Source organism: Nasonia vitripennis, chromosome 2, assembly GCF_009193385.2.
Source record: "Nasonia vitripennis strain AsymCx chromosome 2, Nvit_psr_1.1, whole genome shotgun sequence".
NCBI classification, from domain to species: Eukaryota; Metazoa; Arthropoda; class Insecta; order Hymenoptera; family Pteromalidae; genus Nasonia; species Nasonia vitripennis.
In genome coordinates, this window is record NC_045758.1 from 10,437,316 (window position 1) to 10,458,867 (window position 21,552).

General features: G+C 45.9%; 2 protein-coding genes and 2 non-coding genes across 4 annotated transcripts; 2 read left to right on the forward strand and 2 right to left on the reverse strand.

The window, feature by feature from the left end:
• Nucleotides 1–100: 100 nt before the first annotated feature.
• TRNAY-GUA lies at nucleotides 101–193 on the forward strand. Its single transcript has 2 exons — nucleotides 101–137; nucleotides 158–193. It is a non-coding gene; the product is annotated as a tRNA-Tyr (tRNA).
• A 1,215-nt stretch (nucleotides 194–1,408) lies between these two features.
• Nucleotides 1,409–1,481, reverse strand: TRNAR-UCG. The gene has a single exon. It is a non-coding gene; the product is annotated as a tRNA-Arg (tRNA).
• Nucleotides 1,482–2,411: 930 nt separating this feature from the next.
• LOC100123772 (nucleoredoxin) lies at nucleotides 2,412–18,604 on the forward strand. The gene is made up of 7 exons (XM_001607433.6): nucleotides 2,412–3,773; nucleotides 13,113–13,382; nucleotides 13,670–13,770; nucleotides 15,817–16,012; nucleotides 16,424–16,514; nucleotides 16,624–16,760; nucleotides 16,849–18,604. Exons 1-7 carry the CDS (start codon nucleotides 3,297–3,299, stop codon nucleotides 17,062–17,064), a joined length of 1,488 nt encoding a protein of 495 aa, XP_001607483.1. The 5' UTR covers nucleotides 2,412–3,296; the 3' UTR covers nucleotides 17,065–18,604.
• Nucleotides 18,248–21,380, reverse strand: LOC100123768 (cell division control protein 45 homolog). The gene is made up of 9 exons (XM_003424061.5): nucleotides 21,112–21,380; nucleotides 20,815–20,967; nucleotides 20,512–20,721; nucleotides 20,266–20,439; nucleotides 19,964–20,190; nucleotides 19,540–19,876; nucleotides 19,063–19,457; nucleotides 18,899–18,975; nucleotides 18,248–18,818 (listed from the first exon to the last, which is right to left on the reverse strand). Exons 1-9 carry the CDS (start codon nucleotides 21,160–21,162, stop codon nucleotides 18,754–18,756), a joined length of 1,689 nt encoding a protein of 562 aa, XP_003424109.1. The 5' UTR covers nucleotides 21,163–21,380; the 3' UTR covers nucleotides 18,248–18,753.
• Between the last annotated feature and the right edge of the window lie 172 nt (nucleotides 21,381–21,552).

Below are 21,552 nucleotides of genomic sequence, written 5' to 3' on the forward strand. Positions count from 1 at the left end.
TGTTAGTACAGTATTTTCATGTGTAAGTATACGGCTATAATAGAAGCACAGAGTTACAATCTCTTACCCAAGTATGCTCCGATTTTTCTGTAGTGCATAGCCTTCGATAGCTCAGTTGGTAGAGCGGTGGACTGTAGTAGGTTTATACAATATAGAAATCCATAGGTCGCTGGTTCAAATCCGGCTCGAAGGAATACTTTTTTGTTCTTCACGCTACTTTTTTATGTTTCATATTAAGATTACCTCTTTCTTATTTGTTGAGTATGTTGTAATTGGTATAAATATTTTCAATATTAAAAAAATAAATTTGAACAAATATTTAAAAAATCTATTTAATTTTATTTAAGATATAATCATACTTTGATATATCGTGTATATTATTTTAAATTGATATTTATATAGAATGCAATTGTTCAAAATTTAATTTTAGCAATTTATATATTGCATTTTTTGTCAGGAAATAAGCGCGATTATAGCCACGGGACAAATAAAACGTAAAATAGTTGCTTTAGATTTTTTCTATTTTTTGATTCATCGGGACTATTCTTTTCCTGTGTTAGTCTCGAGTGTGCGTCATTATGGTAGCTTTGATGAAGAATCGATACAGCGTGACGTACCAGGTAGATTTAAAAAATAACGGCATATGAATGTAAGATGTTATAGAAAAACGTATGGAGAGATTTAAAATCGTACAAACACCAAGCCACGCAAATACATAAGCATTATTCGACTCAATATACGTTGTAAGACAAATTATTACCAAGTTTTTTATAGCTTGTGACGGATACCACCTTCGCAAGTTAAAAAAAGCTAGAGCATATTGGTTAAAACTATATCAATGGAAACATTCTTAAAATTTGAACCGTTAGAATATGTTGATTATTTAAATTTGTATACATACGTGTTTAGATAAAGCCTAAACTGTATTCGAGCCAAAAACTTTACGCACCGGTTTTCTGAAAACACAAACTAAATGTAACCTGTAAAAAACTCGAGCACATGCGTATAGTGTATACATCATCTGCATGACTCACCTCTTGTCTAAGTCAAACTGAACCTGATAATAACTCGTCTTCCATCTAGTCTGACGCATACATGTTGTATCTATAATTTTTTATTTAAATTTATTAATACATAAAAAGACATAGAAAGGAGGCTTATTGTGTAGTTTTGCCCTTTATAATAGCGAAGTGACAATGAAAATAAAGGCTATTTTGGTATTTGATATTGATTATTTTGCACTTGATTAAAATAATACTGCTACTTCATTGCTAACTCTTCATATCGCATAGATTCATAGCAGCCTAACAAGAAAATAAAAATGTTGCAATATCTAAGTGCGGTATTACATTTAGCCGCAACTTTTAATCTTTTCCTGGGCTCAGGGAGCAACAACAAAAAGAATGGTCGACCGTGACAGGACTCGAACCTGCAATCTTCGGATCCGAAGTCCGACGCCTTATCCATTAGGCCACACGGTCAGTTGAAAGATCTTAGTATGTAGAGATATAGGAATGTCAATGTAATTTAGTTTTGTGAAATTAATTAATCCCTTATTTATTTTCTAAAATCAAATGCAGTTTTGATGTATAAAAAATAAATAATGTGATTTTTATTTGCAATCGTGGACTCATAAAAGAATCAAACATCTTTAGAGCTGAGTAGATTTACAACTGATGCTATGGAAGTTCCAGATTCCTACCTTATCGACTGTTGACAAGTTAGCCTAGTTGGAAAGTGTTTGAAAATACTTAGTTTTCTTTATTATCAAGAGGAAAATAACACTGGATTAAAATAAAAATTAACAGTTAACAAAAATATATAGTTTTGTAGATAAATATTAATTTTAGTTTAAAAAATATTTAACCTTCAGTTAATTGAAAATATTATTTTCATCAATGGACAATAAGTTCATTTTTATTTTACTGGTATTCATCCTTTATCGTATGATATTTTTGCAATTATTATCATGTTAAATGTTGTTCGCAGTTAGTACAGCTTAATCATAGACAATTTTATATATTTGCTTTCTTTTAAATCTTTTAATAGATTGCTGTAGAATAGTTACCATGCAATTATTATTCTCAATTATATATGTTTTATATCAACAATTTGAGCCAATTGCAATAAATTGTGAAAAAATTGGTGTACGTTTTCTTGTATCACTAGAATTCAGCGAGTCCAGTTCCGCAAAACTTGTCAAGTACATGGGCAGAAGAGCTCTTTGTTTCGAAAGACACGCTAATAGCACTTTCTTTTGTTCAGGAGAGCGAACGACGCTCTAAAATTCTTGAGGAGCAAAAAATTCATCAAAAATTACAGTGTCTCCAAGTGGCTAAATAAATAACTGTTATCTCGGCATCACCTTAATGAAATTAAGTAAAACGTCGAATTAATTTCTTTCAGCATATTCCGTATTTCAATTTGATTTTACGAAATGTACGGATAAAAATATTTCTTCTTTCTCTGCTGTGCTTGTATACATTCAAAGACACGCAATTGCTATCTTTTTCTCGCTTGGACCGCATCCAAATATAAAATATTGGGATATACACCAGTAGAAGCATTTTAAATCACCGATAATTTAAAACTCTCAGTGTTCTCTATCTATTACATCGACATGCTCTCGCTCGTTAAAAAAGTATAAAATTTCAACGAAGCTCGCCATCCGGAAATTCGGAGCGCAATCCGCAAAAAAGTTGTCGAACGCGTAGCCCCAAGTCTGTAGCGCAAACATGACGTATGTCAAACGAAACACTCGCTGTAAACACACAAGTGCATCACAGGCTCATCGAATGAAAAAGCCGCAACCGAGTAAACATCCCTTTTTCGCTAAATTGACGGCGCACCAAAGCAAAGCGGCGCGCATGTACACGCATTCGACGGGCCGCGCAATAGCACCCGCATATCGCCCATTTCCATGCTAACGGAATATTTATCGGCGCGCAATTTCGAGCGGAATATTCGAGCCGCGTGTGCTGCAGGCAAATGTATACGGCTGTCGAAAGGGCTTGGCAGACGCTGGAGACCCAAGGAGCAGCTCGCCTACACCTCTCCGCATGGCAGCAGTTCTGGCGGCCACTCATCTCGTCTGTGCGTACGCTCGCACCCAGCCGACCTCCCAGCAGGGAGTATACACGCGCACTCACACAGCCGCACATGCTCGCAGCGAGTAAGAGCTCCGAACGCGCAGGAGAGAAAGAGCGAGACAGAAGCGCCGCCGCTCGTAGCCCTTCGACAACTCGGCTGGCACACAGTTCGCCGGTGGCGGCGTCAGTCGCGCGCGGAGCGTCGTCATGGCCGCCTGCTCGGCCGGTGCCCTCAGCGAGAACAATAATCCGGCCAGCAACAATTGCAACAAACTGCTGCAGATGAGCGGCAGCGCGAGCGCGAACCAGGCCCAGAAGCCCTGGCAGCAGCGTCTGCTGGGCAAGCACCTGGTGCGCTGCGGCCCGGCGGTCAAGGACAAGCTGCCGACGAGCGAGGTAACCCAGAGCTGCGAAGTCCTCGGGCTGTACTTCAGCTTCGTCGACCCGGGGGCGAGCTGCGACGACTTCACCCGGCACCTCGTCGACCTCTACAACAGCGTCAACGGAGGCAGCAGCAATGGGGCGAACGACGCCGCGGCCGCCGGCTGCAAGAAGAGGCTCGAGGTGATCCACGTGCTGCTCTGGAGCAACGTCCAGGACGTGATCGACCTCGACGAGAGCTTCAGGAATCACGTGGCCGAGCTACCCTGGCTCGCCGTGCCCAGCGACGACTACGAGAGAAAGGTGAGAGCCCCTGCTGATGTACATTCCGTATACAGTTGGTGTAAGCTGCCGTGCGGCTCCGGCTACAAAGCAATTTCGGAGATGAGTCGCCGCCGTCTGCGCTCTTTCATTTTCTTCCGCGCATTATCTTTGTGCGCGCGTTGTGTGCTCGCACGCGCGTGGGAGAGGACGTCGCGCGGTCGCACCGGCTGCTGCTGCTTTCGCTTTCGTCCACAGCTTCTCTCTTTCGCTTCTCCTCTTTATATACCTGCGGGACTCGAGAGAGAGAGAGAGAGAGAGAGAGAGAGAGAGAGCGGCATTCACTGCTTTTTAAAGGCGATTCTTCGTTCGATCTCGGTTGATCTGCGCTACGAGATATCGCCAATCGTCGAACGAAGCTATATACATACACTGCGTAGTGGAGTACACATAACTGAGGCGTATTCGGAGAATCAAAGTGCCGCCGCTTTGATTTGCCGGCACGCGATAAACGGAGTTTCGGAGTCGCTTCGCCGGAAAGGCAAAGGATAAACTTGTTCGCTGGCTTTTGTACGCATAAAGCCGAGAGTGAACGCGGTTAGTTTTTCGAGGCGAGCGAGAGCACAATGAAGGAGAGCGCGCGATTTTGCATATCAAAAGCCGCTGTGTATACCCTGCACGACGGAATAATGGGAAAAATCGAATTGATGAAATCGTTGCATGTTTTGCACGGCTCTTTCGCGTATAAAAAGCCGGGAGCGTATACACACAGCGGAAATGCGTCGTCATGGCGAAATTTTGTTTCCGAGGCATTATATTCAGCCGCGCTTTTCGAAACGCGCTCCAATAATAGCTCGGCTGTGTACACGAGAAAGGGTGCAAAGGCGATACACCTGCCTCGCAGTTCGAATTTCAATGCGGATAAGCTCGCCGTGAGTACCGGGGGTGAAGCAGACTCCCTCGAGAGCAGCTCTTCGCATTCGTTTCTAGGCGAATCAATCGCAATATGCCGACTCGAGTGTCTTCGTGAAATTAATCGGGAAATAATAATCCGAAGCGCTTAATCAACGGAGAGAGATCGAAATGTAGTTCAGCGAGTGCTGTGTGTGTGTGTGTACCGGCGAATCGCTGGCGCGCTCGACTTCTTTGTTCTCTCTCTCTATTATTACGTACGGAGGACGATTGCATCGCTCGCGGCGGCGGCGGCGCTGACGCCCTCGCTAAATTAACAGACACTTCGCTGTCGCCGATTATACCTATACACACAACACTGACGACTGACTGACTGACGTGTCTCGCGTAAACGTCACCCCCGCGCTCTCCAACTCTATATATACGCATAAGGCAATCATCCCGGGGCAATAAATCTCGTTTAAGGAGAAAAAAAAACTTTCTAAGCTCCGATGCGATTGCCTACCTTTTTCTCGCGCGCGAAACTTCGACGCGCGAGGCTTATCGTGTTATACGGCCGGCTCTCTTTTTCTCGTTGCCGAGGGACTAATCGAGCGCGGAATTTCCCCCGATACGCCCGCGCGCATACCCGTATACCGTGAATTATTCCTGTCGACGCGCACCAGTAGCCTGAGAGAATCTTGCTCTCTCTCTCTCTCTCTCTCTCTCTCTCTCTAGCGTTTTTCCACGCAAAATAAAAACACATCAGCTCTCTCGCCGCAAGACGCCCGCACGACGAGCCGTGTATACGCTCGCGCCTACCCTCCTCGATATCGCTCGCGTATGCATGTGTGCGACTCCGATTCTCCCCGAAAAAAAAGCCGGGAAGTGAACGGAAAAAGTAAAAGCCAACCGAGAGAGAGAGAGAGAGAGAGAGAGAGAGAGAGAGAGAAAGTCGTCGTGTGTGTGCGTGCGTCTTTTCTGTATTTCCCCCCGAGCCAGACATCAACGCCGCGGCACTGCTCGGGTGTATACACACACATACACGCATGAAACTCTCTCTCGCTCCGACAGGGACAATAAAAGCACTCCCCTCGCTGCGCGCGGATATACGTATCCGTACACGGGCACTATACACAGCGACGCGCATCTTTGCGCGTGTATACGCAGTATACTGGTGTGCGTTTTATACTGTCTGCGCCACGTGCTCCATATAATTTCTGCCCCCGCGCGCGCGCGCGCGCGAACGCGAACGCCCCTCTCTGCTGCCGTCGAATTTATGACTAGGCGCGCGCTCGCAGGGTTCTGGCCTTTCTCGCCCTCGAGAGAGTCGCTATACGTATACGTATAGTTGCCCCGCGCGGTATAGATAAGAAGAAAATTAAGGGAGAAGGTTCCAGGAGCAAGAGGCTGCTGCGCCGCAAGTTTACGGGAATTTCGAGAGCAGGAGAATTCGATTCAGCGCGAGCGCGAATTTGCATGATAAAAAAGAAGAAGGAGCTACGCCAGCAGTCACGTGCTGAAGGACGAGCGCGAGTTTGCATAATTTTTTTTTCGCTCGCCAGCGCGAGAGCGAGGCGACTGGATGTATTTGTCTAGGAAATCGACGAGGAAAATATTTTTTTCTCTCCCCATCTCGGATTTCGACGCTCCGTACGTCTTTCGCCGAGTTTACATTCAAGCGTAACGCACCGCTTGTAAACCCCGAAGAGACGCGGCTCGAGATAAGGAGTTTAGCCTTCTCTTTTCCGACCGACGGAGCTGGAGCGAGGGAGTAATTAGGGGCTGATCTTGAACTTAATTAAATTGGTTTTGGCTTGCGACGCTCGATTTTATCTTCTATAACTCCGTACATAGCTATAGCTGCGCGTATCTGCGAGAGTAATGTAAGACGGGGATTCATCCGCGAGGAGAGTCGTAAAAATTAATGAAGCCTGTGAACTCGAAGGGGCTTCGCGAAGAGGCAGCCAACTTCGGTACACTCTTATACATTCACTTCTGCAGGAGATGGAATTCTCATCGTATCGATAGAGTATGCATTTTTACTAAAATAATCGATAGAGTTAGACCGATTCAACAATAAGCGTCAGAAATAATCCGTCGAGCAGAGGAATCGGAGCAGGTCAAAAGCGCAGCAACTTGGATATAAAACGCTGCACTGCAGTGGTGACAGTGAGACAGAAGTTGTTAAACGCTCTTCATCTACTGTACATCCAGTTCAATATTTGCCCGGGTCTCTCTCTCTCTCTCTCTCTCTCTCTCTCTCTCTCTCTCTCTTGCCTATTTCCGTCTTTCATCGCACGCGCTCCGGATTAGGCCTATATGCCTGCGCTTCTCCATACACGCGCGCATACTAAAACGCAACTTCATTTCGCGAATCCTCGACTATTCAGCCGACCTTTTCCCGTCCGTCAAAGATCTGAAACCGACGACCCACATCTTGCTGCGCTCTGCCTGCACTCTCTCATATCCTACTCTTTTTCTCCGTGTGATAGAGGCTCTAGCCTGTATCTATATGTATAGACGTATACATCCCTCAAAAGGAGCCACGACGACTCTCCCCTTTGGCTGTTTTTTTCTCTCCGGAAAGTTTCTTGCCGGGGCGCGCCGCCGCGTCTATAGAAAATCAAACGCACAGGGATGTCGGTTTTTGACGTTTCAAGTGTGCTCGTTTAGTGGGCTTTGAATGCCTCAAACCGGCAAATTTGCTTCTTTTCTTCCCGAGATTCTCCTCTCATCAAGTGTCCTCTTGCCCGAATATATGCGCGCGCTCGCGCTCGAGACGACGACGACTACGACGACAAGTTTTTAGGCGCGCGGGCTTTTATCGTCTTCTTGGGGATGAGTCGCTCTGTCGCGATATAATTTCTGGCGTTATTGTGTCGTTTCTGCCTCGATGACTCTTGTACGCTTTCGAGGAGTGCTTTTCACGAGAATTTTTTTCTCTATATTTTCAGTTCATTGTGCAACGATACATTTGCGAAGCATCGAACGAGTACTCGACGAGCTCAATTGATCGACGAAACGAGTGGCTGTGCTAATTAGTATTAACATGTAAAGTACTCTAGTGACCGCAGCTGGTCAATCGAGGCTTGAAAATCATCGTTACATAGTTGCTAAGCAAACTAGAGTACCTCGTGTGCCGACAGACGAGAAGATACTTACGCGTAAGCGGTGACAATATTTATACAAGCCCTTTATCGAACGTAGCGAATCGATGTAGCGCTCGTCAAGTGCGCTACTTTCGCGCGTCAAAGGGAGCAAACGATACGCATCTCTCTGTGCTTTGCCTCCCGTTGCCGTACACCATACGTCAGCCTGGCCCTGCGTAATTAGCTGGCGAAACAATCGTGCACTGAAAGACCGAATGATTCGACGAACGAAATCAAATTCGAACGCAATCACTGTACCGCATTCGTGTCAGCATCGGAGCGAAAATCGATAGAATGGAATATAGCCGGACGATTAAAAAGAAAAAGCCAATCGACTCCCGCAATTGTATACAAGAGACTCTATAGAGAGCGGGGAAAAAGTCAAGCGCGATAAGCTGGCTGCAGAGGGGCATGATATTGGACCAGCGGCGCCGGTGAGCCGGAGGCGAATTATCACTCTGTACAGGCCTGCCGCGGCGATATAGCCGGCGGTTATTGCGTAATCTCCTGCGATCGTGAAAAAGCAGGCTCGACTGTATACACGGCTTTTTATTAATCGCGCGCGATCCGCTATTGTACCTACGCATGTACAAGTGGGTGTTTGCAGGGAGAGAGAGAGAGAGAGAGAGAGAGAGAGAGAGAGAGAGAGAGAGAGAGAGAGAGAGAGAGAGAGAGAGAGAGCGATAGAAAAGGAGAAATCCCTATACCACTGAAAATTGGTCGTATCCGTCTCGGATATTATGCGAAGCACCCCATGTCGGTGCACTGCGTACACGGAACTTTCCGCGTTGGTCGAAGCATAATATGCGAAAAAAATTCGAAAGTTGAAGCTCGTTAAACGTACTCTCCAGCTAGTCAAACACTCGCACCGATTATACAAGGCAAACTCGGATCCTCCTCCGACAAAACGAGTAAATCAAAGCCAAACATCCGTCCCTCGCTCGAAATAGTTCCGGCAACAGTCTCCTCGCGGAATCATCCTTGTATCCGCTGGCCCTTGCGCTCCGCTCAAGCGAGAAACGGACGGGCTGATCTCACCCTTCGGTACATACACGCGTGCAGTAGCAGCCAGGCAGGCAGGTTCTTCAGAGTCTAGTGCATAGCTACGGGGTGTTGCCGCGCACACAATCCCGGCAGCATCGCAGCCGAGGAAGGGAGAGAGAAGCGTATGTACATACACGGGAGCAGACGGAAACACATACACAGCCGGCGATTGCGGCGTGCGTGCGTTTTATCAATATTTTTTGCCTCCTGCTTTTTGGCTTATTCGCGGCCTGGCACGCTTTCCTCCGCTTTGAAAGCTGCTGCTGCTGCGCTCTTTGCGCCGGTTATCGCGCGGATGTACGTATACGTATATGTTGTATGAAAATTCTCGAGCGTTCGTTACATTTCGTTTAGCGGTGCAGTGTCAGCCCGTTGATTTTACACTATCGGGCACCGAAAGAGAGAGAGAGAGAGAGAGAGAGAGAGAGAGAGAGAGAGAAACGAGACGAGGAGGTCTTTTTAATTAGTTTTGCCGAGCGAGAGCGCAGCGGCAGTAGGCGCTCGGGAATCAAGTGAAAAGCCTATACGCGCTCTGGAAATTCAGCAGTTTTTAAGCCTCTCGCTCGGCGGACTCGCTAACTTTTTCAATGGGCAACGAGAGCCTGCGACTCCGATGTGACACGCCACGAATTAGTCGTTGATTAAATTTCAAAGATTTAACTTTGCATGGCTCGCGCCGCTGTCCCAGATTTCATTGTCAGGGACTAAGCGCCTGGGTGAACGCGTGCGAGGCTGATGTATGATTTTTTAATTTTAATCCAGAGCTTTTTCGAGAAGACTGAATATTCAGTGTCAGGTATACGAGGCTCGGTTCTTTTAATTTTAGTTATAGCTTACCATTTACAGTGCCTTTAAGCAGACATCCTGGCAATAGTCAAAAAAAGCCAATATAAGACTGATAAAATTAGACTGAGGCAGTTACAGCATGAGCCGCCCAAGGTAGTTTCGACATAGCTGGTACGCCGCTGCATAATATGCGCCGTGCGCGCAGATAGTGGCAGTGGGAAATACGAAAACATCCATGCGCCACCTATCGCCGCTAGCCGAAAAGTCCCAGTGCCAAGGCCAGTCCAAAACTGTTCCGTCATTTTCCCCCGCACATGTCTATATAACGCGTAGCTTTTGATTCTCAATGTAAAATCCAATTAAAAGAGGGCGCCACAACAATCGATCCCAATTACCGTCTCGCTGCGCCGGGCTCTCCCGCGGTGAATCATTAATATTTTAATTAGAGCCGTTTGATGACTCCCGGAACAGCGCCGGATTAATTGGTTTGATCTGCGGTAAAATCAGGCTCATAAAGCCTAGACAGAATTTCATTATAGCGAAAGCAGCCGCGCGGTAAAATTTCCGCCGACGTTCTCATTAGCGCCTACTTATACATAATTGACTCGATTGTCTCGCCCGCGGAGGGAAAGAAAGTAGCCAACATGCCCGCGGCGCAACTGCAGCAATAGCAGGTGAATTGACGAGCTAAAGCCTCGAGCTCGCTCGAGGGGTGTATAAGGTATATGTATGTATATATATATATATATATATATATATATATATATATATATATATATATATATATATATATAGAGAGAGAGAGAGAGAGAGAGAGCGAAAGGCAGCCAACGTCGGCGAAAAGGGTATACAAGGAGGAAGATGAAATCGCTCGAAAATCGAATCTCGCTCTACTCGGTAAGTAGCTAGATACGCCCGGTGGCAATTTCGTTCTCGGTCCCGCAGGCTATACCTGCAGCGCAACTCGACTATATATCGGAGAATTTGCCCTTTCGCACCCTCGCTACCGCTAGCTCGGCTTATTCGGCGGTTTGATTTAGAGGCGTGAATTAGAAATGAAACTATAGGCGCGCTCGTTATTGCTCGTTTTCTGCACATAGCGACGCGCAAACGTGTATAAAACAGTCGGAGAGAGATACGCTTCATTCTCGCGAATGAATGCGCGCAGACACGTCGTCATTCGGAGGTACAGCGTCTCTCTCGCGCGCTCGATTTGCGCGAGCAAGTCCCGAGCACATTAAAAACAAACGGGCCACGCACTTATCCGACTCAGAAATCTCTTTCACGCTTCTTTCACGTCATTTTCATTTTTCGCGACTACCCCATACACACGGCTCCTTCCTCGCCTCGCCTCGAAAATAATAAAACAAAAAAAAGAAACCCAGGCGCTCGCATCTCGAAGCTCTCGCGCCCGCTGTTATCTGGCTTTCCTCTCTCGCACCTCTCTCGCGCCTTCTCTCCCACTGCAGCAGCAGCTGTGAGTCTGGCCGGCTGCTGAATAACACTTTCAACAACAAAAAAAGGAGGCGGAGGGGAAATCCTCGAGTTGGCGCTCCCTCGCGAAACGTCGCCGCGCAGCAGCACGTAGTCGTCGTCGTCGAGAGAGAGAGAGAGAGAGAGAGAGAGAGAGAGAGAGAGAGAGAGAGAGAGAGTGAAAGACTCGAGAGTGTGAATGTGTGAGAGAGAGATAAAAGGAATCACAGCGGGGAAGGGGTTAGGCAAAGGGTTAAAAGACCCGTGCTGTCCGACTCTGTGTTTGCGCAACCCCTCTAGGTGTGCAGCGGAGCCGGGCTGAAATCGAGCTTTTTCTTTAATAATTAGCCCCGCGGCAGGCTGTGCGAGCGACGTGTGCAGTATTATATGCGAGGACTCGACGCGACGTTGTTTGCTCGGCCGCCGACGCTGATGCAGACTCTGACATTCGATACGACGGCCGTCGCGTGTATAACTCTAATCGACGGCGTATTTCCCCATCACATAATCCTCGCTCGAGTGCGCTCGAAGATTTATACGCGTCCTCTCATATCGATATCGCTCGTAAAAAATCGGAACGGCGACGTATCGGCCGTAAACGCTCCCATACAAATCGGAGACAAAGTACATCACTCAGAGCCTCTGAAGACGTCGACCCTCCCTCTCTCGCCTCTGAATGATTAAGGCCTCGCGCGCGATCGTCTGTCAAAAGAGCACCGCGCGCGTATCCCCCTTCCGTGAGATTCTGCATAAATTATACGCGAGCGCTGCAGCGCAGCCTTCGACATATAATTCGAGCTCGGCGGCGCGTGTAATGCGGGAGTAGACAGCATCGCACTCGATAAGAGCCCGAACGCGGGAAGATCGATGAGGAAAAAGGCTCTCGATATCGCGCGCCGAGCGAGCGAATGAGAGGGAGTCGTTTGTTCGGTATGGCTGATGATATAGATATATGGCGGGGAGGGCGGAAAGGCTTTGATGTGCTGGCACGCGCGCGCGCGCGCGCGCGAGAGAGAGAGAGAGAGAGAGAGAGAGGCGATGGGACGTTTTTGAGTGCCAGCGCGAGTGTTTTGACGTATAGCGCGAACGAGAGTCGAACGGCATTTACGGCGTCGAACTTGAAAACTCGCGAGTTTTTCGCATTGATAAATCGCCCCCCTGTGTAGCTTTAATGTATAGCTGCGCGCCTCCGTAGAATCGTGATAAAAAGGAGTGTGTGTAAACACGATATATTTATATATATATATATATATATATATATATATATATCTAGCGCCGATTCCGAAGCGCTGACTCATCCCGGCTTCAGTCTGATGCATACCGCATAAATTGTGTATGCGTAGACTCGCGGAGAGAAACATTATTGTGCGCCCTTTCAATTATTTTTTCACATTCGCCTGATTATCAACAAACAATAACGAGATCCTCCCAAGTATATAATAGACCGGCTCAATTTCCCGTCGGAAGACTAAAAAGTATCACAAAGCCAAACTCCATTCCCTTTGCCGGGGCAAATTGTACTCTATTCAATTTCCGCGCAGCGTCTGCCGTGTCTTCTAAAAAAAAAACATCGCAGGAGCTCACCTACATATACCATGTCTCTCGTTTACGTAGTCGAAATAACGAAACACGGCCCGAGAATATCTCCAAGAAACGAGCAGTGAGCTGAAAAGTAAAGTGGAAAAAAACTTTCCTCCGGGAGACTCTCGAAGAGCGCCCCTTATAAACAGCGTCGCGGTCGGTCTCGCTTTGAGAGCAAGCAGACACAGATTGAAACAGCTCTCGACGGCCGTCTTCGGCGGCCGCTTCTTGTATAATAATTCGCCGACTGGCTCTTTCACCGAAATCAAGCACACGGAGAGTAGCAGTAACCCAAAGAGATTCGGATAGTGCACGCCGGATTGAAAAGCACTAATCCAAGCTGAGGCATCTCGTGTACGTAAAGCTATAACGAGAGAGGGAGAGAGTTATTCCGAGATATTAAAATACGTATCCGAGCGAGAATCAAGTTTCCTCTTTATCTCTGCCCCCGCAGACGCGGCTGACGCGAAGGTACCGGATAAAGGCCGGCGTGCCGACGCTGATCCTCCTGGAAAGCGTCAACGGCACGGTGCTCACTCGCGGCGGCGTCGAGCGTGCCTTGGCCGACCCGACGGGACAAAGCTTCCCTTGGAAACCACCGCATCCGAAGGCCACCCTCGAGGACGGACCTCTGCTGCCGTGTGGTGGCCGCGACAGCAACGAGCCGATGCTGCACGAGGAGCTGCGCCACTGCTACAAGGGCGTCTACTTCAGCGCGCACTGGGTGAGTAATATAGCATATTTTCTCGAGCTTTTCCATCCTCTCAACTCATGATACGAGTGCTATGTGTACTCGGGACGGAGAGAAGAGCAAATTGCCGCGTGTTTGGATATGCTCAGGGCTCTCCGAGTGTATACACAGTCGTGATTCGATACAGCCGAGGGGAGCACGCGGCCGAATCGAATATACGCATGGGATAACTCGATACCTTATGGAAATCGACTCGTTTATAGCCCTCGTTTCGCAGATTGAAAATTTCATCTCTCCCTTACTCTCTTTTCTCCCGACAGTGTCCACCGTGCAAGGCCTTCACGCCCCAGCTGATCGATACGTACCAGCGGATCCGCGAGAGGGGCCACGACTTCGAAGTCATATTCGTCAGCTCGGATAGGTGAGTGCGTTTCTTATAAATTATACGTTTCTATACACGAGGTAAATCACTTCGGCCCGCCGAGAAAGCCGTATCATCCATAAACATGAAAGAGCGCAATCTTATCTAAAGGGTATCGGCGACGTAAATCACGTGAAGTGGCCCTCGCTATATATTGATTGCTCGTATACACGAGAATAATAAAAAGTAACGGAGATCGCGTATATTTTCTCGAGACACGCCGAACTCTCGAGCTTTCGTCGTCTCTCTCGATTTGGACGAACGAGTGTAACGAAGATTAGAAAGGGCAGTCTCGGGGATCCTTCTCATCAGGACGAGGGAATTAGGTTATATTAGGCTGATGCGATCACCCTCCATCTTCTGTGTGTATACGTATATACGGGAGGACGGAAGTTCACGAGTATAAACGCCGTAATGGTTGACTTAGTCTGCTTATGCAGCAGTAAATTGTCCTCGGAATAAAAATACGTCCCCTAATTCCGCGCGGCGAGGGATAGAAGCCGAGACTACTGCGCTCTGGGTTATATTGGCCCATATCTCGGGTAAAGCTCCGTATATGTAGTTCCGGAGAGAATCGCACGCGCTTCCGCTTCTTATCTCACTGAGGCGAGTGTATAAGCGCAGCCATTCTCTTTTATGCGGCAATACTGGCACTTATAAACTTGGGATATCGAGTATAGAGGGAGTTCTATATCATGTACGTGCCGCGCAGCGATTGAAGGGAAGTGGCAAAGTCGAGGCACAATCGGATTTCGGGGAAGAGTATGTGCTGTATAGACCTGCGGAGAGAGTTTTGAAAGTTTGTTATAGGTATGTCGACTGTAAATCGAAATCTCAAAGGAGCCGCCACGAGTATCCCTGAAGCCGAAATAAGGCACTTGTGTAGAAATATGAACCGACTGTATTGCCGTTGGAGTTCGAAACTGCCTACGCGAGGATTCATATTCCAACTCGTATAGAGGTATTCGAGAGCTTGCAAACGCCGATAGTAATAGCCGTCTCTGCTTAAAAGCTCCGTATACACTGCAGCAGCTCGGTATAATATACGAAAGGTATACCACGATAGCGCTTGAAAAACATCGAAAAGAATGAGGCGGCCGCATTGTATTCTCGTGACCATTTTCCGATAATGAGCAAATAAAAAAGCGCCTACCTGCGCTCGCAAGCTCCCCGCGCGTCTGGTGTATCGGAAGCTCTCGTCGATGCAGCTCCGCGGTTAAAAGAGCAAACACCGAGAGCGAGAAAAAAGGCAAAAAATTCGAGAGAGTCCCGCATTGTGTTCCGCGCGAGAGATAAATAGTCGATCGATACACCAGGTATGTATACACGGGAGAGCTTGCGAGAGAGAAAACAGCGGCCGCACTTGAATTACCGAAGCGCGTACGGGGCGCGATGATGAAACGTTGGGCGCCATTGTAATCTTGGCACGAGCTTCCACAAAAATGCGGAGGGAAAAAAGTGATAAAAATAAAGGGGAGAGTAGACCGCTCTCTCTCTCTCTCTCTCTCTCTCTCTCTCTCTCTCTCTCTCTCTCTTTCTCTCGTTATTCGTTCCGCCAAGCCGGAGCAGTTCGAGCGGGACTTATGGAAAATCGATGGGAGAAGGCGAAAAAAGTCGGCGGATACGCTGGCGTTAGAGAAAGTGAGGGGTTACACGGACAAAGAAAGAGAGAGAGAGAGAGAGAGAGAGAGAGAGAGAGAGAGAGAGAGAGAGAGAGAGAGAGAGAGAGAGAGAGAGGTAAAAGGGAACGCTCAAAGCGTGAAATAAGTAAGCAAGAGCCATCTCTCGCTCGCCTCCCTTTGCGAATACTTTTAGCGAAATTCGTTAATTAACTGTCTTTTGTCGAGCTAACTCGGCTGGAATTGAAATGGGTCACTCACACAGCCGACAGCGCCTTCGTTATTCATAAACCGAGAGCGCCGAGCGCGACGTCCTTTTAAATCGTGGCTCCGTAGGCGCAGCATAGCGGTACAGTTTCGCCCGATGCAATTAGCGGCGAGACGCCTCTGGCCTGATTTTTTTCTAACCGTTTATTCGTTTTCACAGGAGCGAGGAGTCCTACAAAACGTACACGGACACGATGCCCTGGCTGAGGATACCCTTCGCCCAGGAGGAGAGGCGGCAGAAGCTCGCGAGAGCACTCGACGTCCAGGCGATCCCCACTCTGGTCATCCTCGACCCCCGCGACAACATAATCACGCTCGAGGGTCGCACCGAAGTCCTCGAAGATCCGGAGGGTCTAGTACGAATTGCTCTTTATGCTTTCTTTTTTCCCTCTTTTCCTCTCGCAAACACACACACACACACACACGCACACACACACACACTCGCACAGTTTTCTCAGTGCCTCTGGGCTTCTTTTTCCTCTTCTCCAAATCCCTCCGCGGCGCGTCTGGAATTTAACGCGGGATTTGTTTTGAATACAATGCGACGTGCCTGAGAAGCGCTAGTCGCCGCCGTCGGCCTCTCTCAGAAACGCGGATCGCGCTAAACGCCCTGCTGGGATAAGTATACATAGCGCTGCTTCAGCGTTATTTGTGTCGCTGTCCTCCGCTTTGTTTTATTAGCTATAAGTCGCGCGAGATGATTCATTTTTCGAGCCAAAATACAATGCGTATTGCAAGTAGTAACGCAAATTCTCGTCTGTTTGAAGAACTTCCCGTGGACGAGCCGGCTGGTGAACATCCTGACGGAGAAGTACGCGACGTCTCTGCACGACGCCCCGGCCATTATTCTCTTTGTCGGTAAGTCGAAAAGACGCAAGAGCCGCATAGTGTTATTCTTTAATCCCCAGCAAAGTCTGGCCAGCCTCGTTCGTGTATACTCAAGCTCATTTTTTCTCCTTGCACACAGAGGGCGAAGACTGCGAGATCCAATTCGGCGAGAGCGTCCTTCTGCCCGCGGCTGAGATGTACAGAAGGGACCGACCCGACTACGACCCCAACTACGACGATCCCGACGACACGCTGCAGTTTTACATCGCGCTGGACGTAAGTCGATCTCGCATTCTCTCTGTGTCGCTCTGCATGTATTATGGTTTGTTTTTTCACGTCGATAACGCACTCTTGCAATTTTCAGTGCGAGACCTCGGACATACTGCGCGAATTCGTGGGCCTGGACGACGCCGTGCCGCTGTTGACTGCGATCGACATACCCCGAGGGGTGTACGCGGTCATGGAGGACGGCGCCGAGATAACCGTCGATTCGGTTCAGCAGTTCGTCGACGGCTACAGGAACGACAAGCTGCCGACCAACAAAATCGCCGCCGTTCACAAGACCGTCAAGCCCGAGTGAGCGCGCTGCACATCGCGTTCATTCCGCGAGAGTTGACTCGACTATAGACATATATGTACACGTGAAATCCCGAGTGGAGATTCTGCATGCGGCAATTCCTCGAGTCAATGTGCTGGAATAGCTTCTTTCGTGCGATGAAGTGGGCTTGGGTGAAATTTGGAATTTTTGCGTATACTTATATGGAGTTCTAAAGATAAAACGACACTCGTAACTAGTTTTTTTTTTTTGCACGGTGTATCGCGCGAAAGAAGCGAGATTCTCATGAGGCAGATAATAAACGGAAAGCAAAAGAGAAAATTCGTATCAAAAGTAATCCTCAAAAAACGTATGTAATATAGTCAGGAGGTCCTTTAGCAATGTGCGTAGTTATTCATTTTTTTCCTTTTCATATTAAAAGCACGACTTATTGAACGAGTGTTAATGAAAGACGTTCATAAACACGCGTTTAAACGTACTTAATGACACATGCATATAGAATCAGACTCATCGTAATCCTTCATTGACTGACGAAAATACCGACAACTTCAAGTTCAAAGTAACACTGTAAGTTAAGTGATGTTGTGAAAAATTCAGATGATTATACAAAGTCTGCCTTTAGGATAATAATCGGTGTATTATTCTTATTTTTATGTCCGAAACTACATTTCAATTCTTATCAAAGCCACTATGTATCCACGTTTAAAATTTAATTACTTTTTGCTTAAATTCAGTATCTCGTCAAGTACGAATTGAAAAAATATCTTATACGTTTCCACTGTTTCTTCAGAATTCCAAGATTTATTGCATAAGAGTAAAGTAAGAAATATTTATGAAAGTCTAGATATTTTTGGGAAATCCAAACTAATAAAAAATAAACAAATTTATATATTTGTTAATAAAGAGCAGTCATGTAGTAATAAGGTAGATAACTGAAAAATTAATGCGGCATAGCTATCCGAAGGGCCGAGCAGTTAAAATAAGCGCAAATACGAAAATCTTAGCTGCCATCCTGATATCCTGGGCCTCGTCTGAATTAAGTTCGAATAAAATCATTGCTTTGTTTACGCACGAAAAGACTTACGGGCGAGTTTTGGTATAATTATGATAGGTGTACTTCATATTATACTTCATTTTACTTTTAAGTAATCAGTATAAATAGTTTGATATGTAAGTTTTTTTTATATAGGTAAAATAAACATATTCGTCGATAATAACATAATTGAATTTTATTTTACCTTAAGTAATGATACCTTACATAATTGATTCAGTCAGTACGAAAAAATAACATCACGCTGTGACGCATTGAATTTTATGCGGTACGATTTGCTTAGCAACATAATTATAACAATGATATATACAACATTATGATTCGATTATTTTGACTGCGCCACAGGGTAGAAAACATTTTTTTTATATCATATAAGATTCTTACCGAGGGATCCACGTTTTCGTTTGATGCAGGCGCATTAAAGGTGATTTTAAAATTGCATTTAATTCAAACTGGTAAAAAGTGAAGTTGCAAAAGTGCAAGTAGTTTCTGCTTCATAGATTAAAAAAAAAACTTAAAAAACGATATTGAAACTTACATTTATGCTCGCTTATGTCATTCAGATCGTAAAAATGTTACTTGATGCATCACATCCTTTCACTCGGAATAGTTTAAAAATAAAACTTGTGCTTCAACACTTGCGTTTAAAAAAACTATTATGACTATACTAGTAGTGCTGCCAAGGCATCGAAGAATTTAAGCCTACCTTCAATTTTCAGTCTTGCAACTGCAATGAAAAGTAAAATGTGTCAGAAATGAAAAATATTATTTGAGTTTAGAATATATTTACAGTATTGTATGCCTTACTTGTAGAATCAAAATAGTCTGCCTCGATGTATGAGTTTGTGTTTTTAGCTGCTTGTTCAAAAGCTCGACCAAATAAGCTGAAATGTTCAAGTGTCAGTGATGATTTAATTCTTTTCAAAATATCAGCTGTAACGTTTCTTAATTAAATGTTCGAGTAAACGCACCTCCTAGGTTGCTCTTCAGATACCGGGGGTATACCAACGATAAGGCATGTTCCATCTTCTTCGCTGTACGTAGCTGAGGCAACGAGAGGCCAGGTAGCCGCACGTTTATTTCTCGATGATTCAACATATGCTTTCAAGATAAACTGAGCCAATATTATCAGAATGTGAGGGTGACAGAACATATGACTATTCATAATACTGTCCGCCAAAACAACATAAAGAAATGTACCAGCATTTATGACTTGTTTTAGTTCCAAGATGCTTTGGGCGGTTTTATAAATATGTACAAGTACGTTTTTGGCTTTTTCTATGCCTCTGTCGAGCAAGTCCTTATTCGAATGCGTAAGACAATCGGACGCCTCCAAAAAGCACAGCTGCGGTGGTCTATCTCTGGTCTGTCGATTAAAAAATGTTAGTGATGCATAATACATTACATAATACATTGTATAGGTATTCAATGAACAGAAAAAAAATTACCGTGGATTCTAAAATTGCCAACATTGAATACACAATGTCAGTGGCGCAATATTTGAATCGATATCCATATTGCATCGTGAAATTAGCGCCGACAATGCTGCTGATTCTGTACTTGTTGGCCAATTTTTCCACCATTCCTCTAAACTCTTGACGTAGATTAAGATCCATTGCTGAAAATCGTTGTCTTGACTGAGCAAGAGGAAGTCCCATTTCAGCCAAGAATTCTCTCAATCTCTGCTCTCCTTTGATAGACCATAATCGCAGAGCAACTGCTGTTGGAATTGAATGTCTGAAGCTATCTTCAACTGTCCAGTGTCGGTATAAAGCTAATTGAAGACTATGCATAGAGAAAATCAATGATTTTATTTTAGACAGTATACAGGAGTAAAACATAAGATCGCTTGGTTCTGCACAGGACACTTACTCTTTATCATACGTAACTTTAATGGCACTCAGTTGTTCAGCATCACCTCCTCTGTTATGACTTAATCTTGCAACATGACTTTGCAGATCACCAGCCACCAAGACACTAGTGCTGGATTCTACTTTGCTTAAAATAGCTTGTTCAGTAGATCCAATAATGGCCCACCAAACCATATCCAAGTTATCCCTTGACATCTGCCATGTCATTTCGTAAGCTACTACGGCGCTCTACAAAGAGAAATTTCGTATGTAATATCTATAGACAGAAATAAACTTATTTTATTACAAACGCAAATTACATACTGATTTGCCATAATAGCTGTATTGAGTATAATTAAACAGAATCTCGTCCCTCTTCTCTTCCCACTCTCTCCTCTTTCTTTTCTTTAGAATTCTAGCTTCATTCAATCTCCTTCTCTTAGCTTGATTCGATTCATCCTCCCCATCGGAGATTTCATCCTCTTGTTCCTCATCCGACTGTAAGAAAATAAATATTTCAATACTGCTGGTTTGTACCAAATCGAAACTTAGGACTAGACAATTACTTACAGATTCATCATTGAAAACATCATTGTATTCCGGTATTTCCTCATCCGGATTTAGATTCCCAAGAATTTGCACTTGTGTTTCGTTGTAGACATTGCATAAATCGTATGGTCTGTGGCTATCAAGGATGAAAAATATGACTTTTTCCTCAGGTTGGAGCATGTCTACTATATCAAGCGTGGCTCCACAATTGATCATGATGACAAATTCTATCTGCAAAACACGATGAATATCTTTATAAGTATACGTCAATCAAATGGATTATTGAGACCAGATGGTTACATTTAAGATTTAAGGTCAACTCACCTCATCGGCATTTTCCTGATATGCCCGAACCATCTCCTTGACTCCTTGAATGGGAACAAGTGTGTACACGATGTTGTCATTTTTGAACAGGGCTTGGAGGATCTTGGAGGCACAGATAGCATCGACATCGAAGTTAACCAGAATGAGACATTGCTGAAAAAATGAAATCCATGAACCAACTCTCCTATAACAAATTTCACAGGACAATTCGAACAAGGAGCAACAGGTAGACGTACGACAAGGTTAACCGTTACAAAGGTTCCACACGCCTTCTCAAATATCAACAATCCCACTTACTTTTCCGTGTATCACGTTGTAAAAGTCATTCTGAAGATTCTTCACGAACATGATGTTTCACTCATCGAGGACTGACAAGACTCCTTTCCTCCAACGGTCTCTTCTTTCGCACTAGTCGCAGTGGTATAAGGAGTGTAACTGCCGGACAGGTGAGTTTTGCCGCCAAAATGGTGCAGAAACCCGGGGGGACCTCTCCGCGAAGGTTATGTATTTAAACGAGCATCGGCGCGAGCGCAAAGTGCCCCTCCAGCCCCTCTCTCCATCTCTCTCCGACAACGTTCGAATGTCGGGAAACGGTCGCGAAGACCGAAGACGTCAGTTTACCGCGAGCCTGGGAGAACGGCCGCGAGGCAGCGCCTCAATCGGCGAGAGCGCGAGGATACGAGTGGAGAGCGGGGCCGGCTCCGCGGCTAAAACATCACAAACACCTGACGACTGCAA

What these genes read in the sequence shown, in the direction of transcription:
- LOC100123772 (XM_001607433.6), top strand. Translation starts at nt 3,297, where the DNA reads ATGGCCGCCTGCTCGGCCGGTGCCCTCAGCGAGAACAATAATCCGGCC. An exon ending in GCGACGACTACGAGAGAAAG is followed by an intron (nt 3,774 to 13,112) that starts GTGAGAGCCCCT and finishes CTGCCCCCGCAG; the next exon opens with ACGCGGCTGACGCGAAGGTA. An exon ending in GGCCATTATTCTCTTTGTCG is followed by an intron (nt 16,515 to 16,623) that starts GTAAGTCGAAAA and finishes CCTTGCACACAG; the next exon opens with AGGGCGAAGACTGCGAGATC.
- LOC100123768 (XM_003424061.5), bottom strand. Translation starts at nt 21,162, where the DNA reads ATGTTCGTGAAGAATCTTCAGAATGACTTTTACAACGTGATACACGGA. An exon ending in AAAGTTACGTATGATAAAGA is followed by an intron (nt 19,877 to 19,963) that starts GTAAGTGTCCTG and finishes CTCTATGCATAG; the next exon opens with TCTTCAATTAGCTTTATACC. An exon ending in TGGCAATTTTAGAATCCACG is followed by an intron (nt 19,458 to 19,539) that starts GTAATTTTTTTT and finishes TTTAATCGACAG; the next exon opens with ACCAGAGATAGACCACCGCA.